The sequence below is a fragment of the Myxocyprinus asiaticus genome, chromosome 33 (genome assembly GCF_019703515.2).
Source record: "Myxocyprinus asiaticus isolate MX2 ecotype Aquarium Trade chromosome 33, UBuf_Myxa_2, whole genome shotgun sequence".
Classification (NCBI taxonomy): Eukaryota; Metazoa; Chordata; class Actinopteri; order Cypriniformes; family Catostomidae; genus Myxocyprinus; species Myxocyprinus asiaticus.
Window position 1 is genome coordinate 41525181 of NC_059376.1, and position 13496 is coordinate 41538676.

Sequence of the window (13496 nt, forward strand, 5' to 3'; positions counted from 1 at the left end):
GTATTTTTACACAGAGATAAGTAGGTCTATTACCAAAATCAGTTGACTTCTGCACCCCTTGATGCATTATATGCCAGTGGTGAGAGTCCAAAAATGGGCAAAAGCACTTTTTTGTGCTGTTTTACCAAAGATGGAGTGTCTATAACTCCAGAAATATTAAAGATATCTGAATATCCTTTTAGATACTCGTTCAGAACAAACTTTCCTTTTTGTATCTTCATTTTTGAAGCCCTATATCGTTAAATTCCAGAGGTATGGGGCTCTCAATGTGGCTCCATCTGTAAATTGCTACATTTTACATTTAAGGTCAGACACCAAATGTGGGTCACATGGTGTTAAGCTAGTTTTTCTTGTCCACATCTTGTTGACTAAATTAAGGTACACTTCTTGATTCAACGTATTGTGTACTTTCAATCTTTGCTGGACAGGAAAAAAACTCACCTGGCACAGAGTCGAGTACAGACAGTCGACAGAGCAGCACAGCAGCGGCCACGCCCTCAGACAGCAGAGCATGCTGGGTATTCTGGGCAGCAGCTTTCTCCACCGTTTGAATGAGGAGAGGGAGAAACTCGACCGCCTGACTGAGACAGTCACCTGAAGAGGATGGAAAGACACCAAGACTATTTTTCTGCACAAAACTTCAGGAGCACAAATCCATTTGAACATTCCCAGCGATTTGACAGACCTTTGAACGCCCCGAGCATAGCCTGCAAGTATGCGTGTCGTACAGGTGAAGTGGACGTCTTGAGGGTGAAAGCTTTTTTAAACCATTCCCTTAATTCTGAGGACACCTCAACAGTCAAACGGCTCGTCCACTGAGATAACACAGACACCGCATGTACCAGCGTGCCTTCATGGACTAGACAAAGAGGTAGAATTATATATATTTTTGCATATTGATTAAACATTTAAATGTCATTCTCATTACTGAAATGCTTAGGCCATATATATATATATATATATATATACTAAACATAACTGGTGTGCAATGATTTGTACTGCAGTAATACAGAATCGAATTAGTTTCATCAGTGTTATTACAATAACATTCTTCATCAGAATAAGTCACCAATATCAGCAAGCCTTTAGAAAGAAGTCATTTCTCACCTTCCTGTTGCAGGTATGGAATGAACATTACAGCTACACTGGAGCTCAGAGACTGAGAGGAAGAGCCAGACACAGTGTGATGACTACAACTTCCGATTCCTGTGAAAAATACACAGAAAATACACTAAATAAAACTAGAATGTGAAGTAACCAATGAGCAGAATAGATAGACAAGATATCCACCTGAGAGAACACTCATCTTCTGAGCAACAACTGTGAGCTTTCCTTCTGAGCCTGGGAAAAAAAAGAAAGGATATTTAAGATGAAAAGTATAAAAATAAGATTAAGCCCTGGTTCCGGAAGTATTTCTTCCATTCATTTTTTCCCATAGGGAATTCACAAAATCCTCCATAAAACAGTTCTAAGCCATGAAGTGAATCGCTGAGGTGAATCTCAAAATTACAAACTTTGATTTGAAGCAGAAAAGTATTTAAAAATCTGACAAAAAGACAAAGGTACAAGACTTTGTACTAAACATCTTTAACCCTTAAATGCATACCTCGGGTCTTTAGAGACCCCGGACCTCTTTCCACACCCTTTACATCATCCATTTCTTGGAGTTGTGCCCACACCTCTTTAGTATTCCTCAATCTATCTCTTAGTAATTGTGTAACACAAAAGAAATGGCAAAATTGCCAAACAAATGATAATGGTTTAAGTACCAAATGTGTATAGGGTCTCTAGAGACCCGAGGTTTTTTTTTTTTGCATGTACATACATTGTATTTTGTTTCATAATTATTTCATATCTATTTAAGTTTACTATCACAGGATATCTATTTCTCTGCATCTTACAAGAGAAATAAGTACTATATAAATACAAATAAATACTAGATCACGCTGACTTTCTGTGCAACAATGAATTATCAACAATGGTGAATTATCAGGATTTTATGTGTTTACACATGCATAATATAAATGCAATTTATTATTCAAGGTGGCGCTGTTGTTTCAGTGATTAACTTGATTTATATTTGACATTGCTATTTGATGAAGAAACAACATGGAAGTAAACTTATAGCAAGTTATGTTTTGTGTAGCTTAATATGTGTTTGACAGTCGGTTGAATCTCACGAAATTTCAGTATGAAAATAATGAATCCTGTTCTTGGATTTGTTCCAGTATCTCTTTAATTTATGAAAAATAAAACATCAAACTATATTTTTATCATTTTCTAATTGTCTTGGAAATATTTTTAAAAATGTAACACTATCTGGGTATTTTGCACATCCATTTTTGATATAAGTGCCGGGTCTCTAAAGACCTGATTATGTACGATTTTGGGAAAATTACCACGTATTTAAGGGTTAATGAGGGAATGAACTAAAATCCTATAAAACACTGCAAATTATGCAAATTAAAAACTATGGAAAAATAGGAAATATTGAAAACTATTTTCATTTTATTGCAATATATATATATATATTTATATACACACAAATATACAAGTAGTTTAGGTTACACCATTTTAATGTGTCAAGTAATTACTGATTATTACTAATTAACTACATGTACTTACAATAGGTTTAGGGTTAGTTACTTGTAATTACGCATAATTGACTTATTACTATGGTAAATATATCTAACAAGGACACATTAAAATAGTTACTGTGGTTTATCCCAAAAAATATTTAAATACTCTTCCCTGCCCAATAGGTGGCGATATGCACGAAGAACGCAACTCACCAAAAACAAAAGAACTCCTCTTAGGAAAGAAGAGGAGAGGCTGTTTGAAATTGCAGATTTACGATAAAAAAAGGGCTTAAATATTGATCTGTTTCTCACCCACACCATAATCGCTTCTGAAGACACGGGCTACATTCACACCGCAGCTGAATGTGGCCCAGATCAAATCTTTTGCTCAAATCAGATTTATTTGTTAGGTTGCTCACATAACATTTTAAATGTAACCCATATCAGACACTGGTCTGAACAGTCGACCCTCCTAAACTGACCCGCATGCGTGTAGCGCTCCTTGAGCATTCGTATAACAAACCCCAGCAATTTCATCATTATAGTATAAATAATGAATTAAATTATAATTGCACATTTAATTATACGTTTTTAATGCAGATAGGACACGACTATCTGACAATATGTCCGCGAGTGACGGAGAAAGACCGTTGATGGATAAAGTACTTTTATGTAGTCATTCGCCTTCATATGGTGGAATTTATAATAATCATCAAAGTGTAATATTACCTACGAGCGAAACACACCATAAAATCAAAAGACAGCAGGAAAAACAGCATAGCATACAGCTGAAGTCAGAAGTTTACATACACTTAGGTTGAAGTCATTAAATCTCATTTTTAAACCACTCCACAGATTTAATATTAGCAAACTGTGCGTAACACGAGTAATTTTTCCAACAATTGTTTACAGACAGATTGTTTCACTTTTAATTGACTATATCACAATTCCAGTGGGTCAGAAGTTTACATACACCAAGTTCACTGTGCCTTTAAGCAATTTCCAAACGTTTGAAGGTACCACGTTCATCTGTACAAACAATAGTATGCAAGTATAAACACCATGGGACCACACAGCCATCATACCACTCAGGAAGGAGACACATTCTGTCTCCTAAAGATGAACGTAGTTTGGTGCGAAAAAGTGCAAATCAATCCCAGAACAACAGCAAAGGACCTTGTGAAGATGCTGGAGGAAACAGGTAAACAAGTATCTATATCCACAGTGTTGGGCCTCATGTATTCAGATAGAAGACAAAGGCAGGCCTAACAGTCAAAAACATTCCTCAAGCCCCCACCTTCTAAGTCGTAAATCTTACTGATAAAAATCGCGCCAAAATCAAACAAAGGGAGTCCAAAACAGACTACAGATCCATGAAGCCTTGCCCTCTAAAGGATCGAGCTCTCAACTCCTATTGGATGAGGCACACCACAGAACGTCCCTCAAACATGACATCATCAGGACTTCAAATAATTCTGAAATGCTTCCAAAGTGGCTTCCAGCGACTTAGTTCACCGAATACGGACGTAGCTTTTTGCTGCTCTCCGGTGCAACCTCGTGGCTTAAGGAAGTAATGTCCGACTTGAAACTGTAGCCATACAATCTCCATCTCGCTGGACGAGTTGAGATTACTCTGTGTTCAACCAAACACTCTAACGGATCCGAAGGAGACCGCCGAGCAATTCGCATCTTCATCCGTTGGCCTACAGAAGTGAAGAGATTAAAGATTTCTCTTCCATCTTCAATCAAGTCGACATTTCTGAGTTCTCCGCCAGCCCGCTGAGAATCAACAGCCGTACCGCCCGCCGACAGCGCGAGGAAACGACCTCTCGTCATCACACGAGCCTCAAGGAACCGGGTCAAAGTTAAAGGACGGATGAAAACACATTCTACCTGTGTCCTCATGCGATTCAAGTAAGAGGTTACGTCTGGGCAGAGATAGAATATTATAGTGTGCTATTCTTGTGTTTCAAGGTTTTTGCTTGTACAGTTTACGGACCGCCATGTCCGCTCATTATTAATACTCAGGGTATTAATTATCACGAATTTGTTTTGCTGTATTGTGGTCCAACCAAATTGGACTGTTGTGCATTTTCGCCATCGCGGGTGAGACAGCAACTGAGTTCATCCATTAAAGAGTCAAATAACAAGAGACTTTTACGAGCCCTGCTCGTAAAACCGCGTCTCTGAGTGATGAACACGGCTGTTTTATCTCCAGCTATCGCGAAATCAGCTTTCGGGCTGTCACTTAATCATCTCTCTCTCTCTCTCTCTCACTAACCACACTGACACACACTGTCACACACACACTGTCACACACACACCTTATGTGTTATAGGATTATTTTATTTCCATATCTAATCATATCACCGTTTAGTTTGTAGTTGTAAGTCGGAAGTTTATTGACTGCATTGTATTAATTATTAATTGATATTACTGCATAAATAAACTTCGTTTATATTACAAAGAGAAGTGTTTTGGTTTGTTTTGCATACGCCTGTGTCATGCTGACAGGATGTCAGTGCTCGGATTCAAACCTTCATTCATTGTTTTTTTCCCCGAAAATCGATATTCTTCGGATGTCGATTTTCCTAAGAAAACAATCTAATATTGAGACTGTTTTAATATTCGGTTATTAGTCCCTGATTTCAGGGTGGTGCCCCGTCAATGTTAATCCTTATTAATATTCTATTGATTTTTGATAATTGATAATTATCTTTGATTGAATTTGAATGATCAATAAGCTAGTGTTAATTGTAATTAATGTTTCATCAATGTTAACAATTGACGATTATCTTTGATAAGTGTTGATTTTAAAGGATTAAAAAAAGCTAACATTGATTCTCATCAATGTTCTATTGATTTTTGTAATTAATAATTATCTTTGATAATTATTAATTATTGCTAATAACCAAACTTGCTCCTAAACGTAGCACACTACATTTACTGGAGTCCCATATGAGGTTTTAATGAGTTAGATCCAATTAATTAATTTAAATATTGATTAATAACTACAGAAATAATTACCAATTATTTCTGATAGTAACACTGATCTAAACAACCAGTAAAGCCCTACAACAGTAAAACAAGTCCTATATCGAAATAACCTGAAAGGCTGCTCAGCAAGGAAGAAGCCACTGCTCCAAAACCACCATAAAGCCAGACTACAGTTTGCTAGTGCACATGGGGACAAAGATCTTACTTTTTGGAGAAATGTCCTCTGGTCTGATGAAACAAAAATTGAACAGTTTGGCCATAATGACCATCATTATGTTTGAAAGAAAAAGTATGAGGCTTGCAGCCAAAGAACACCATCCCAACCGTGAAGCATCGGGGTGGCAGCATCATGCAGTGGGGGGGGGACTGGTGCACTTCACAAAATAGATGGCATCATGAGGAAGGAAAATGATGTGGATATATTGAAGCAACATCTCAAGACATCAGCCAGGAAGTTGAAGCTCAGTCGCAAATGGGTCTTCCAAATGGACAATGACCCCAAGCATACCTCCAAAGTTGTGGCAAAATGGCTTAAGGACAACAAAGTCAAAGTATTGGAGTGGGCATCACAAAGCCCTGACCTCAATCCGACAGAAAATTTGTGGGCAGAACTGAAAAAGCGTGTGCGAGCAAGGAGGCCTTAAACCTGACTCAGTTACACCAGTTCTGTCTGGAGGAATGGGCCAAAATTCCAGCAACTTATTGTGAGAAGCTTGTGGAAGGATACCCAAAACATTTGACCCAAGTTAAACCATTTAAAGGCCATGCTTTATCTTTTAATAGGCATATTTAATGTGTAAGCCAAACAAATCGCTGAACCCAACTGTTGAAGCCTATATTTTTATTTTCTTTCCCTAAAACGAAACTGCATGTATTAACTAGACAGATATGACTCACACTTAAAAGTTTTAAAATATAACAGGCGTATATATGCTGGAAATCAAACGTGCAAATGACGAATGTTGAGGTAGATTCATGTAAAAGTCACATTTAATCTGACCTGGCTGTTCACACCGAAGACACACTGGAAAAAAATCTGATGCATATCCGATTTATTTCCACATATAAAAGTGGCCCAGAACGGATTTGAAAATGTCAGATTCAAAGCGCTTTCGGCTGTTCACGCGATCATCCAATTAACAGTTCTGTGTCACATGTGAGTGAAAAAAATCAGATTTGGGCCACAATCAGCTGCAGTGTGAACGTAGCCATGGATTAAACCACTGGAGTCGTATAGATTACTTTTATGCTGCCTTTATGTGCTTTTTGGAGATTCAAAGTTTCAGTCACCATTCACTTGCATTGTATGAACTTATACAGCTGAGATATTCTTCTAAAAATCTTAATTTGTGCTCAGCAGAAGATAGAAAGTCATACACATCTGGAATGACATGAGGGTGAGTAAATGATGAGAGAATTTTCATTTTTGGGTGAACTACCCCTTTAATGACCAAATAAAACGGCAATTGAAATCATCACAATATCTTCAATGTTGCTTCATTTTAAATCGCCAAATATGAAATTAAGCAGAATATTTTGCTCAGCTCTCCCTCCAAGCAGACTGAAAGAGTTGTATTTAAATGTGTGTGTCTGTGTGTACCTCCGAGGATGCTGAAGAGATTTTTGACGAGGTCGTGGATAGCGCTGGGGTCACTGCACTGTTGTGCCAGATTCTGAAGAGCCTCGACAGCCTGCTCCATCACCTCGGTGTTATTTGCCTTCAGCTGACCTGCACACACACACACACACACCAATCTTCATACCAGCAATAACAACATTTTAATGTGTGATATTTGGACCTTCAGAGTTCTGGTCACCATTCACTTGCATTGTATGGACCTACAGAGCTGAAATATTCTTCTTAAAATCTTCGTTTGTGTTCAGCAGAAGAAAGAAAGTCATACACATCTGGGATAGTATGAGGGGGAGTAAATGATGAGGGAATTTTCATTTTTGGGTGAACTACCCCTTTAAGCTAGTTGCATAAAGTACTTTGTAAAGGAATAATACTCTGAATGGGCTACTTTAAAATGCTACTACCATGTCTATGACTGTTGTTTTTAACTGTTTGTAAGCATACATACGTTTTGTTGTGTAGTGTGTTTGACCGGCCTGTTACGTAGTCTATAAATTATGTACATAAATCGCTTCGGAGTCACAGAACCTTTCTGATGATAAATAAAACCTCCACTTATATTCTGGAAAATACGGTACTTTTATCACGGAATTAATGTAAAGGTCAGGAGACATGATCAATAACGTAAATTTTTTAACGTGTTGTTTACATAATCAAAATAAATTAACGCATTACATCGACAGCCCTACTAATAACACATCACTGATCCTGATGACTCACTGGCAATGCCTTTCCCGATATCCAGAGCGTACGGACTCAGATCAAGAGTAACGGACGCCAACATGGATGAGATCGCTGGAGGAAAAACAGACAAAAAGAGAAGAAAAAGTGAGCAAAAGACAATAAAAACCACAGTTCGATTGGGGAAATCATTAGTCATATCTATGTGTGAGTGATAAGCAACAATTAATATTTTCTAACATTTTGGTAACAGTAAGTTGTATAGAAATACATTTTTTTTTTTTAAATGATATAACAAGTATACATACACACACACACACACACACACACACACATATATATATATATATATATATATATATATATATATATATATATATATAAACACCTGAAGTCAGAAGTTTACATACACTTAGGTTGAAGTCATTAAAACTCATTTTTAAACCACTCCACAGATTTAATATTAGCAAACGATAGTTTTGGCAAGTCGTTTAGGACATCTACTTTGTGCATGACACGAGTAATTTTTCCAGCAATTGTTTACAGACAGATTGTTTCACTGTTAATTGACTATATCACAATTCCAGTGGGTCAGAAGTTTACATACACTAAGTTAACTGTGCCTTTAAGCAGCTTGGAAAATTCCAGAAAATCATGTCAAGCCTTTAGACAATTAGCCAATTAGCTTCTGACAGGAGGTGTACTGAATTGGAGGTGTACCTGTGGATGTATTTTAAGGCCTGCCTTCAAACTCAGTGCCTCTTTGCTTGACATCATGGAAAAATCAAAAGAAATCAGCCAAGACCTCAGAAAAATAATTGTGGACCTCCACAAGTCTGGTTCATCCTTGAGAGCAATTTCCAAATGCCTGAAGGTACCACGTTCATCTGTACAAACAATAGTACGCAAGTATAAACACCATTGGACCACGCAGCCATCATACCGCTCAGGAAGGAGACACATTCTGTCTCCTAAAGATGAACGTAGTTTGGTGCGAAAAGTGCCAATCAATCCCAGAACAACAGCAAAGGACCTTGTGAAGATGCTGGAGGAAACAGGTAGACAAGTATCTATATCCACAGTAAAAGAGTCCTATATCAACATAATCTGAAAGGCTGCTCCGCAAGGAAGAAGTCACTGCTCCAAAACTGCCATAAAAAAAAAAGCCAGATTACAGTTTGCAAGTGTACATGGGGACACAGATCATACTTTTTGGAGAAATGTCCTCTGGTCTGATGAAACAAAAATTGAACAGTTTGGCCATAATGACCATCGTTATGTTTGGAGGAAAAAGTATGAGGTTTGCAGCCGAAGAACACCATCCCAACCGTGAAGCATCGGGGTGGCAGCATCATGTTGTGGGGGTGCTTTGCTGCAGGAGGGACTGGTGCACTTCACAAAATAGATGGCATCATGAGGAAGGAAAATGATGTGGATATATTGAAGCAACATCTCAAGACATCAGCCGTGAAGTTAAAGCTCAGTCGCAAATGGGTCTTCCAAATGGACAACGACCCCAAGCATACCTCCAAAGTTGTGGCAAAATGGCTTAAGTACAACAAAGTCAAAGTATTGGAGTGGCCATCACAAAGCCCTGACCTCAATCCAGTAGAAAATTTGTGGGCAGAACAGAAAAAGCGTGTGTGAGCAAGGAGGCCTACAAACCTGACTCAGTTACACCAGTTCTATCTGGAGGAATGGGCCAAAATTCCAGCAACTTATTGTGAGAAGATTGTGGAAGGCTACCTACAACATTTGACCCAAGTTAAACAATTTAAAGGCAACGCTACCAAATACTAACAATTGTATGTATACTTCTGACCCACTGGGAATGTGATGAAAGAAATAAAAGCTGAAATAAATAACTCTCTCTACTATTATTCTGACGTTTCACATTCTTAAAATAAAGTAGTGATCCTAACTGACCTAAGACAGGGAATGTTTTCTACGATTAAATGTCAGGAATTGTGAAAAACAGAGTTTAAATGTTTTTGGCTAAGGTGTATGTAAACTTCTGACTCCAACTGAATATAAGCAAATTTATCAGAAATAGCTGAACATGATCAGCGAGAGTTTGCTTCGATTACGAAGCATAATGCACTGCTAATCCACGTTTCAATAATTCCTGAAAGACTCATCCAATCCAACAGCGACTCACTCTGCATGGAGTTTTCTGGGCTGCGCAGCAGAGCTTTCTGTAATGTGGGCAGCAGTTGTTTCTTAAACTCCGAGTGAGACACGTGACGAAGCAGAGAGCCACTCTTTACCTGAACACACACATTTACAAATAACAAACATGTTTTTACAATTGACACTCAAACGGCTTTTAATTCAACACAATAAGCCAGAGGAGATTCTCACCAGTATGTGCTGATATGGTCTGGTCTTACTCATGAGGACAGTCTTCATGTAGAGATCCAAGAGAGCTGCCTGAAACATAACACAATGAAAAGCTCAATATGCTTTGAATCAGTTTCATGTATATGACACAAACAGAATGTGTGCAGCTGATGAGTTGATCACCTTGTGTTTGTCAATAGTTGCGATGTCTTTCTGTGCTGTGCAGAAGTCCACACACAAACCCAACAGCGGTACTGACACACAGTTCTGATCCAAACTCAACAAAGTGCTCATGTACTGATCCACCAGACCCGGATTCTGGAGGAAGATCGAGAGATATTTCATTAAAACGGCAAGCTTTCATTTGCGTTAACGAAAACTGACACCGGATTCATTTAATTTACCTCCTTCCACAGTTTATTAAAGCGTTTGCTGATTGACTTGAGGGCGTTCCCTGAGACTCCGCCCACCGCCTCTGCCAGCAGCAAACTCTGAACTTCAATCTGGATGAAGATCAACAAAATCCTATAAAAAACATGCAGTGTGCATGTTTGTTCTCCCTGCTACAAGTGTCAACCCCAAATAAAAAAGGCTGGTGTACAAAAGTAAACACTGAAATGGGTTTACTCCAATCAAATCGACCAGTTCTGAGATAAACAGGACTTACCAGTTTTTTCCAGTTGGAACCCTCTCTCTTGTCCGGGGTAGGAAAGACGGCGTGAACTATCAGACAGGTCCAAGGCAGAGCGCAGCAAGCCCCAGACGCTGTGCTCTTCCTGTAAACGTATGAAACAAGATCAGATGTTCTTTATGTTCATAGATCAGGCCAGTTAACATCTGATAACTCTTGCGGCCACTTACCCAGGCATCACACCCTTGCTGACCAACCCGCAGCTCAGCAGGCCGGGAAGGAGGTTGGTTGCTATGGCATCCGGCTGTGATTGTACCAGCACCTCAATGACCGAGAGCAAAGCTCGCCGAGACGCAGCATCCCTGAGGAGACAAATCAAATCAACCTTTATTAGAAGAAAACTTTTACGTGGTTTAAAGGAAAGAAGATGGAAAACTGGTTGTATGTACCTGTATCTATGCAAGGTGAGATAGAAGAGCTTGCACAGTCCTTTGATGGCCGGCTCAGGAAGGTCTGAAGACAGGTATGAACTCATTTTAATCAGATATACCAGCAGGCACATGACAAAAGTTAGGAAAAAAAAGTTAAAAATATGGCAGTGGTTTCCATTTACAACTGGCGATGAACACAGTACTAAAAACGAACAAAAATGTCCTTAAAACCCAGACAAGACGACATTTTTCAAGGGTTAGTTCACCCAAAAATGAAAATTCTCTCATCATTTACTCACCCTCATGCCATCCTAGATGTGTATGACTTTCTTTCTTTAGCAGAACACAGATGAAGATTTTTAGAAGAATATCTCAGCTCTGTAGGTCCATACAATGCAAGTGAATGGCAAACAAATATTTGAAGCTCCAAAAAGCACATAAATGCAGCATAAAAGTAATCCAAATGACTCCAGTGGTTTAATCCATGTCTAATCGGTTTTGGGTGAGAACAGACCAAAATATAGTTCATTTTTAACTATTATTCTTGACATCAGCAGTCTCCTTGGCGGTCATGATTTCTAGCTTGATTACACTTCCTGGCATCATCTAGCGCTCTGCGCACGTGTCAAGCACTAGGAAGTGTAATCGAGCTTGAAACCATGTTACATTTTGGTCTATTCTCACCCAAAATCACTTGGATTGATTTAAAAGACAGATTTAACCACTGGAGTCATTTGGATTTGTTTTTTGCTGCCTTTTTGAGCTTCAAAATATTGGTCACCATTCACTTGCATTGTATGGAACGGCAGAGCTGAAATATTCTTCTAAACATCTTCGTTTGTGTTCTGCTGAAGACAGTCAGTCATACACATCTGTGATGGCATGAGGGTGAGACAATGATGAGAAAGTTTCTATTTTTGGGTGAACTAAAACTTTAAGCAGATGAACTCACCATTTCCTCTCACACATTCCTTCAACTCTTTGAGAATTTCTGTGCGCTCTTTAACGCTGGATGATGTGACTTTCACAGCAAATCTCTTCAGTGTGTCTGAAACCTGCCCCTACGAATGCCAAACACAATATAGATAACCATCAGATGTGTTCCATTATCAAAATCAAATGTGATCAGACGCACAGAGTGCAATAAAAACAGGAGTAACATCTCAACACAACATCATAATCATTCGCCATATGTTTGGGTTTCAAGATTACGATTTTTTTTTTTTTTTTTTTTTTGTGGGGATCTCCATCTGGATCTCCTTACAAAAACTTACTCTAGTTTTCTTAATATGCCTTAGTTACGATTTGGTATAAGAAACTATCTGTAAAAGTCCTTAAAGCTTCTTACGCTGTTTGAACGTAAAATAGCTTGTAAAAGCCTTAGTCTTGCTGTAATTACAGTAATGAGTTTGTGTACATTTGTAATTATTATTGGTCAGTTTGCTATTATTAATAAACACTATTTACACAATAATGCACTAACACACTGCCAGCGCTCTTTTATGTGCTTGGACGTCGCGCACTGGCAGAATAAACGCATTCTTCCTTGAATAATCATCATAAAGTGAAGAGAATCGGATGAAAAGTTTGTTTCTGATATTCATGCTGCAACTGATCGACTCACACAAACATGCGTGTCCGTTGCCATCTTGCCGGTCTCGTTCTGGAAAGGATTTATGTCGTCACTTCCGGATGATTACTGTCCTCACTCATGTGGCGCTCCATGCCGGAATAGCGCCTCCAGAGGGCGCCAGTGCGACTGCTGTTACCGGTACTGCCCCATTAAGATACAAGTGAGAAATGCTTCGAAAAATCTTTCTGCTTCTGTTGCTGCTAAATTCACAACTTGAGGAGGGCAAAACCCTTTTCTCTCGCTATATAATTTTTTTTTTTTTTTTTAGAATTATAGTTATATCATTGAAGGAGTGTAACTGTATTTATTTATTTTAAAATTAAATTAATACATTTAAAAATAAATAAATAAACAGGTTAATTTATTATTTATTAATTTCACTGTGGGATGTTGGATGTTTATCCCTTGTGCGACGATAATAAAAAGTTACTCAGAGGTCCTTCGAGGACAAAAATGTCCACGTCAAAAAACTGCCATAATAATATTATATATTAATATTATTTTCCACTTTCAGTGAGTTAATTTTTTAATCATCATCAGTCCTGATCATAACTAACAAATATTCATT

At 38.3% G+C, this 13496-nt stretch overlaps 1 protein-coding gene across 1 annotated transcript in view; it reads right to left on the reverse strand.

Moving 5' to 3' along the window:
* The window catches only part of LOC127423716 (eIF-2-alpha kinase activator GCN1-like), a 57629-nt gene extending 44680 nt beyond the window's left edge, over positions 1–12949 (reverse strand). The window contains exons 1-15 of the mRNA XM_051668235.1: positions 12920–12949; positions 12248–12356; positions 11314–11377; positions 11095–11226; positions 10901–11009; positions 10638–10736; positions 10417–10551; positions 10255–10323; positions 10052–10160; positions 7933–8007; positions 7177–7305; positions 1291–1341; positions 1108–1206; positions 686–859; positions 442–594 (exon numbers count right to left, since the gene is read on the reverse strand). Coding sequence (XP_051524195.1) covers positions 442–594; positions 686–859; positions 1108–1206; positions 1291–1341; positions 7177–7305; positions 7933–8007; positions 10052–10160; positions 10255–10323; positions 10417–10551; positions 10638–10736; positions 10901–11009; positions 11095–11226; positions 11314–11377; positions 12248–12356; positions 12920–12943 — 1531 coding nt within the window. The 5' untranslated portion in view covers positions 12944–12949. The remainder of the gene's footprint in view (positions 1–441; positions 595–685; positions 860–1107; positions 1207–1290; positions 1342–7176; positions 7306–7932; positions 8008–10051; positions 10161–10254; positions 10324–10416; positions 10552–10637; positions 10737–10900; positions 11010–11094; positions 11227–11313; positions 11378–12247; positions 12357–12919) is intronic.
* Positions 12950–13496: the final 547 nt, after the last annotated feature.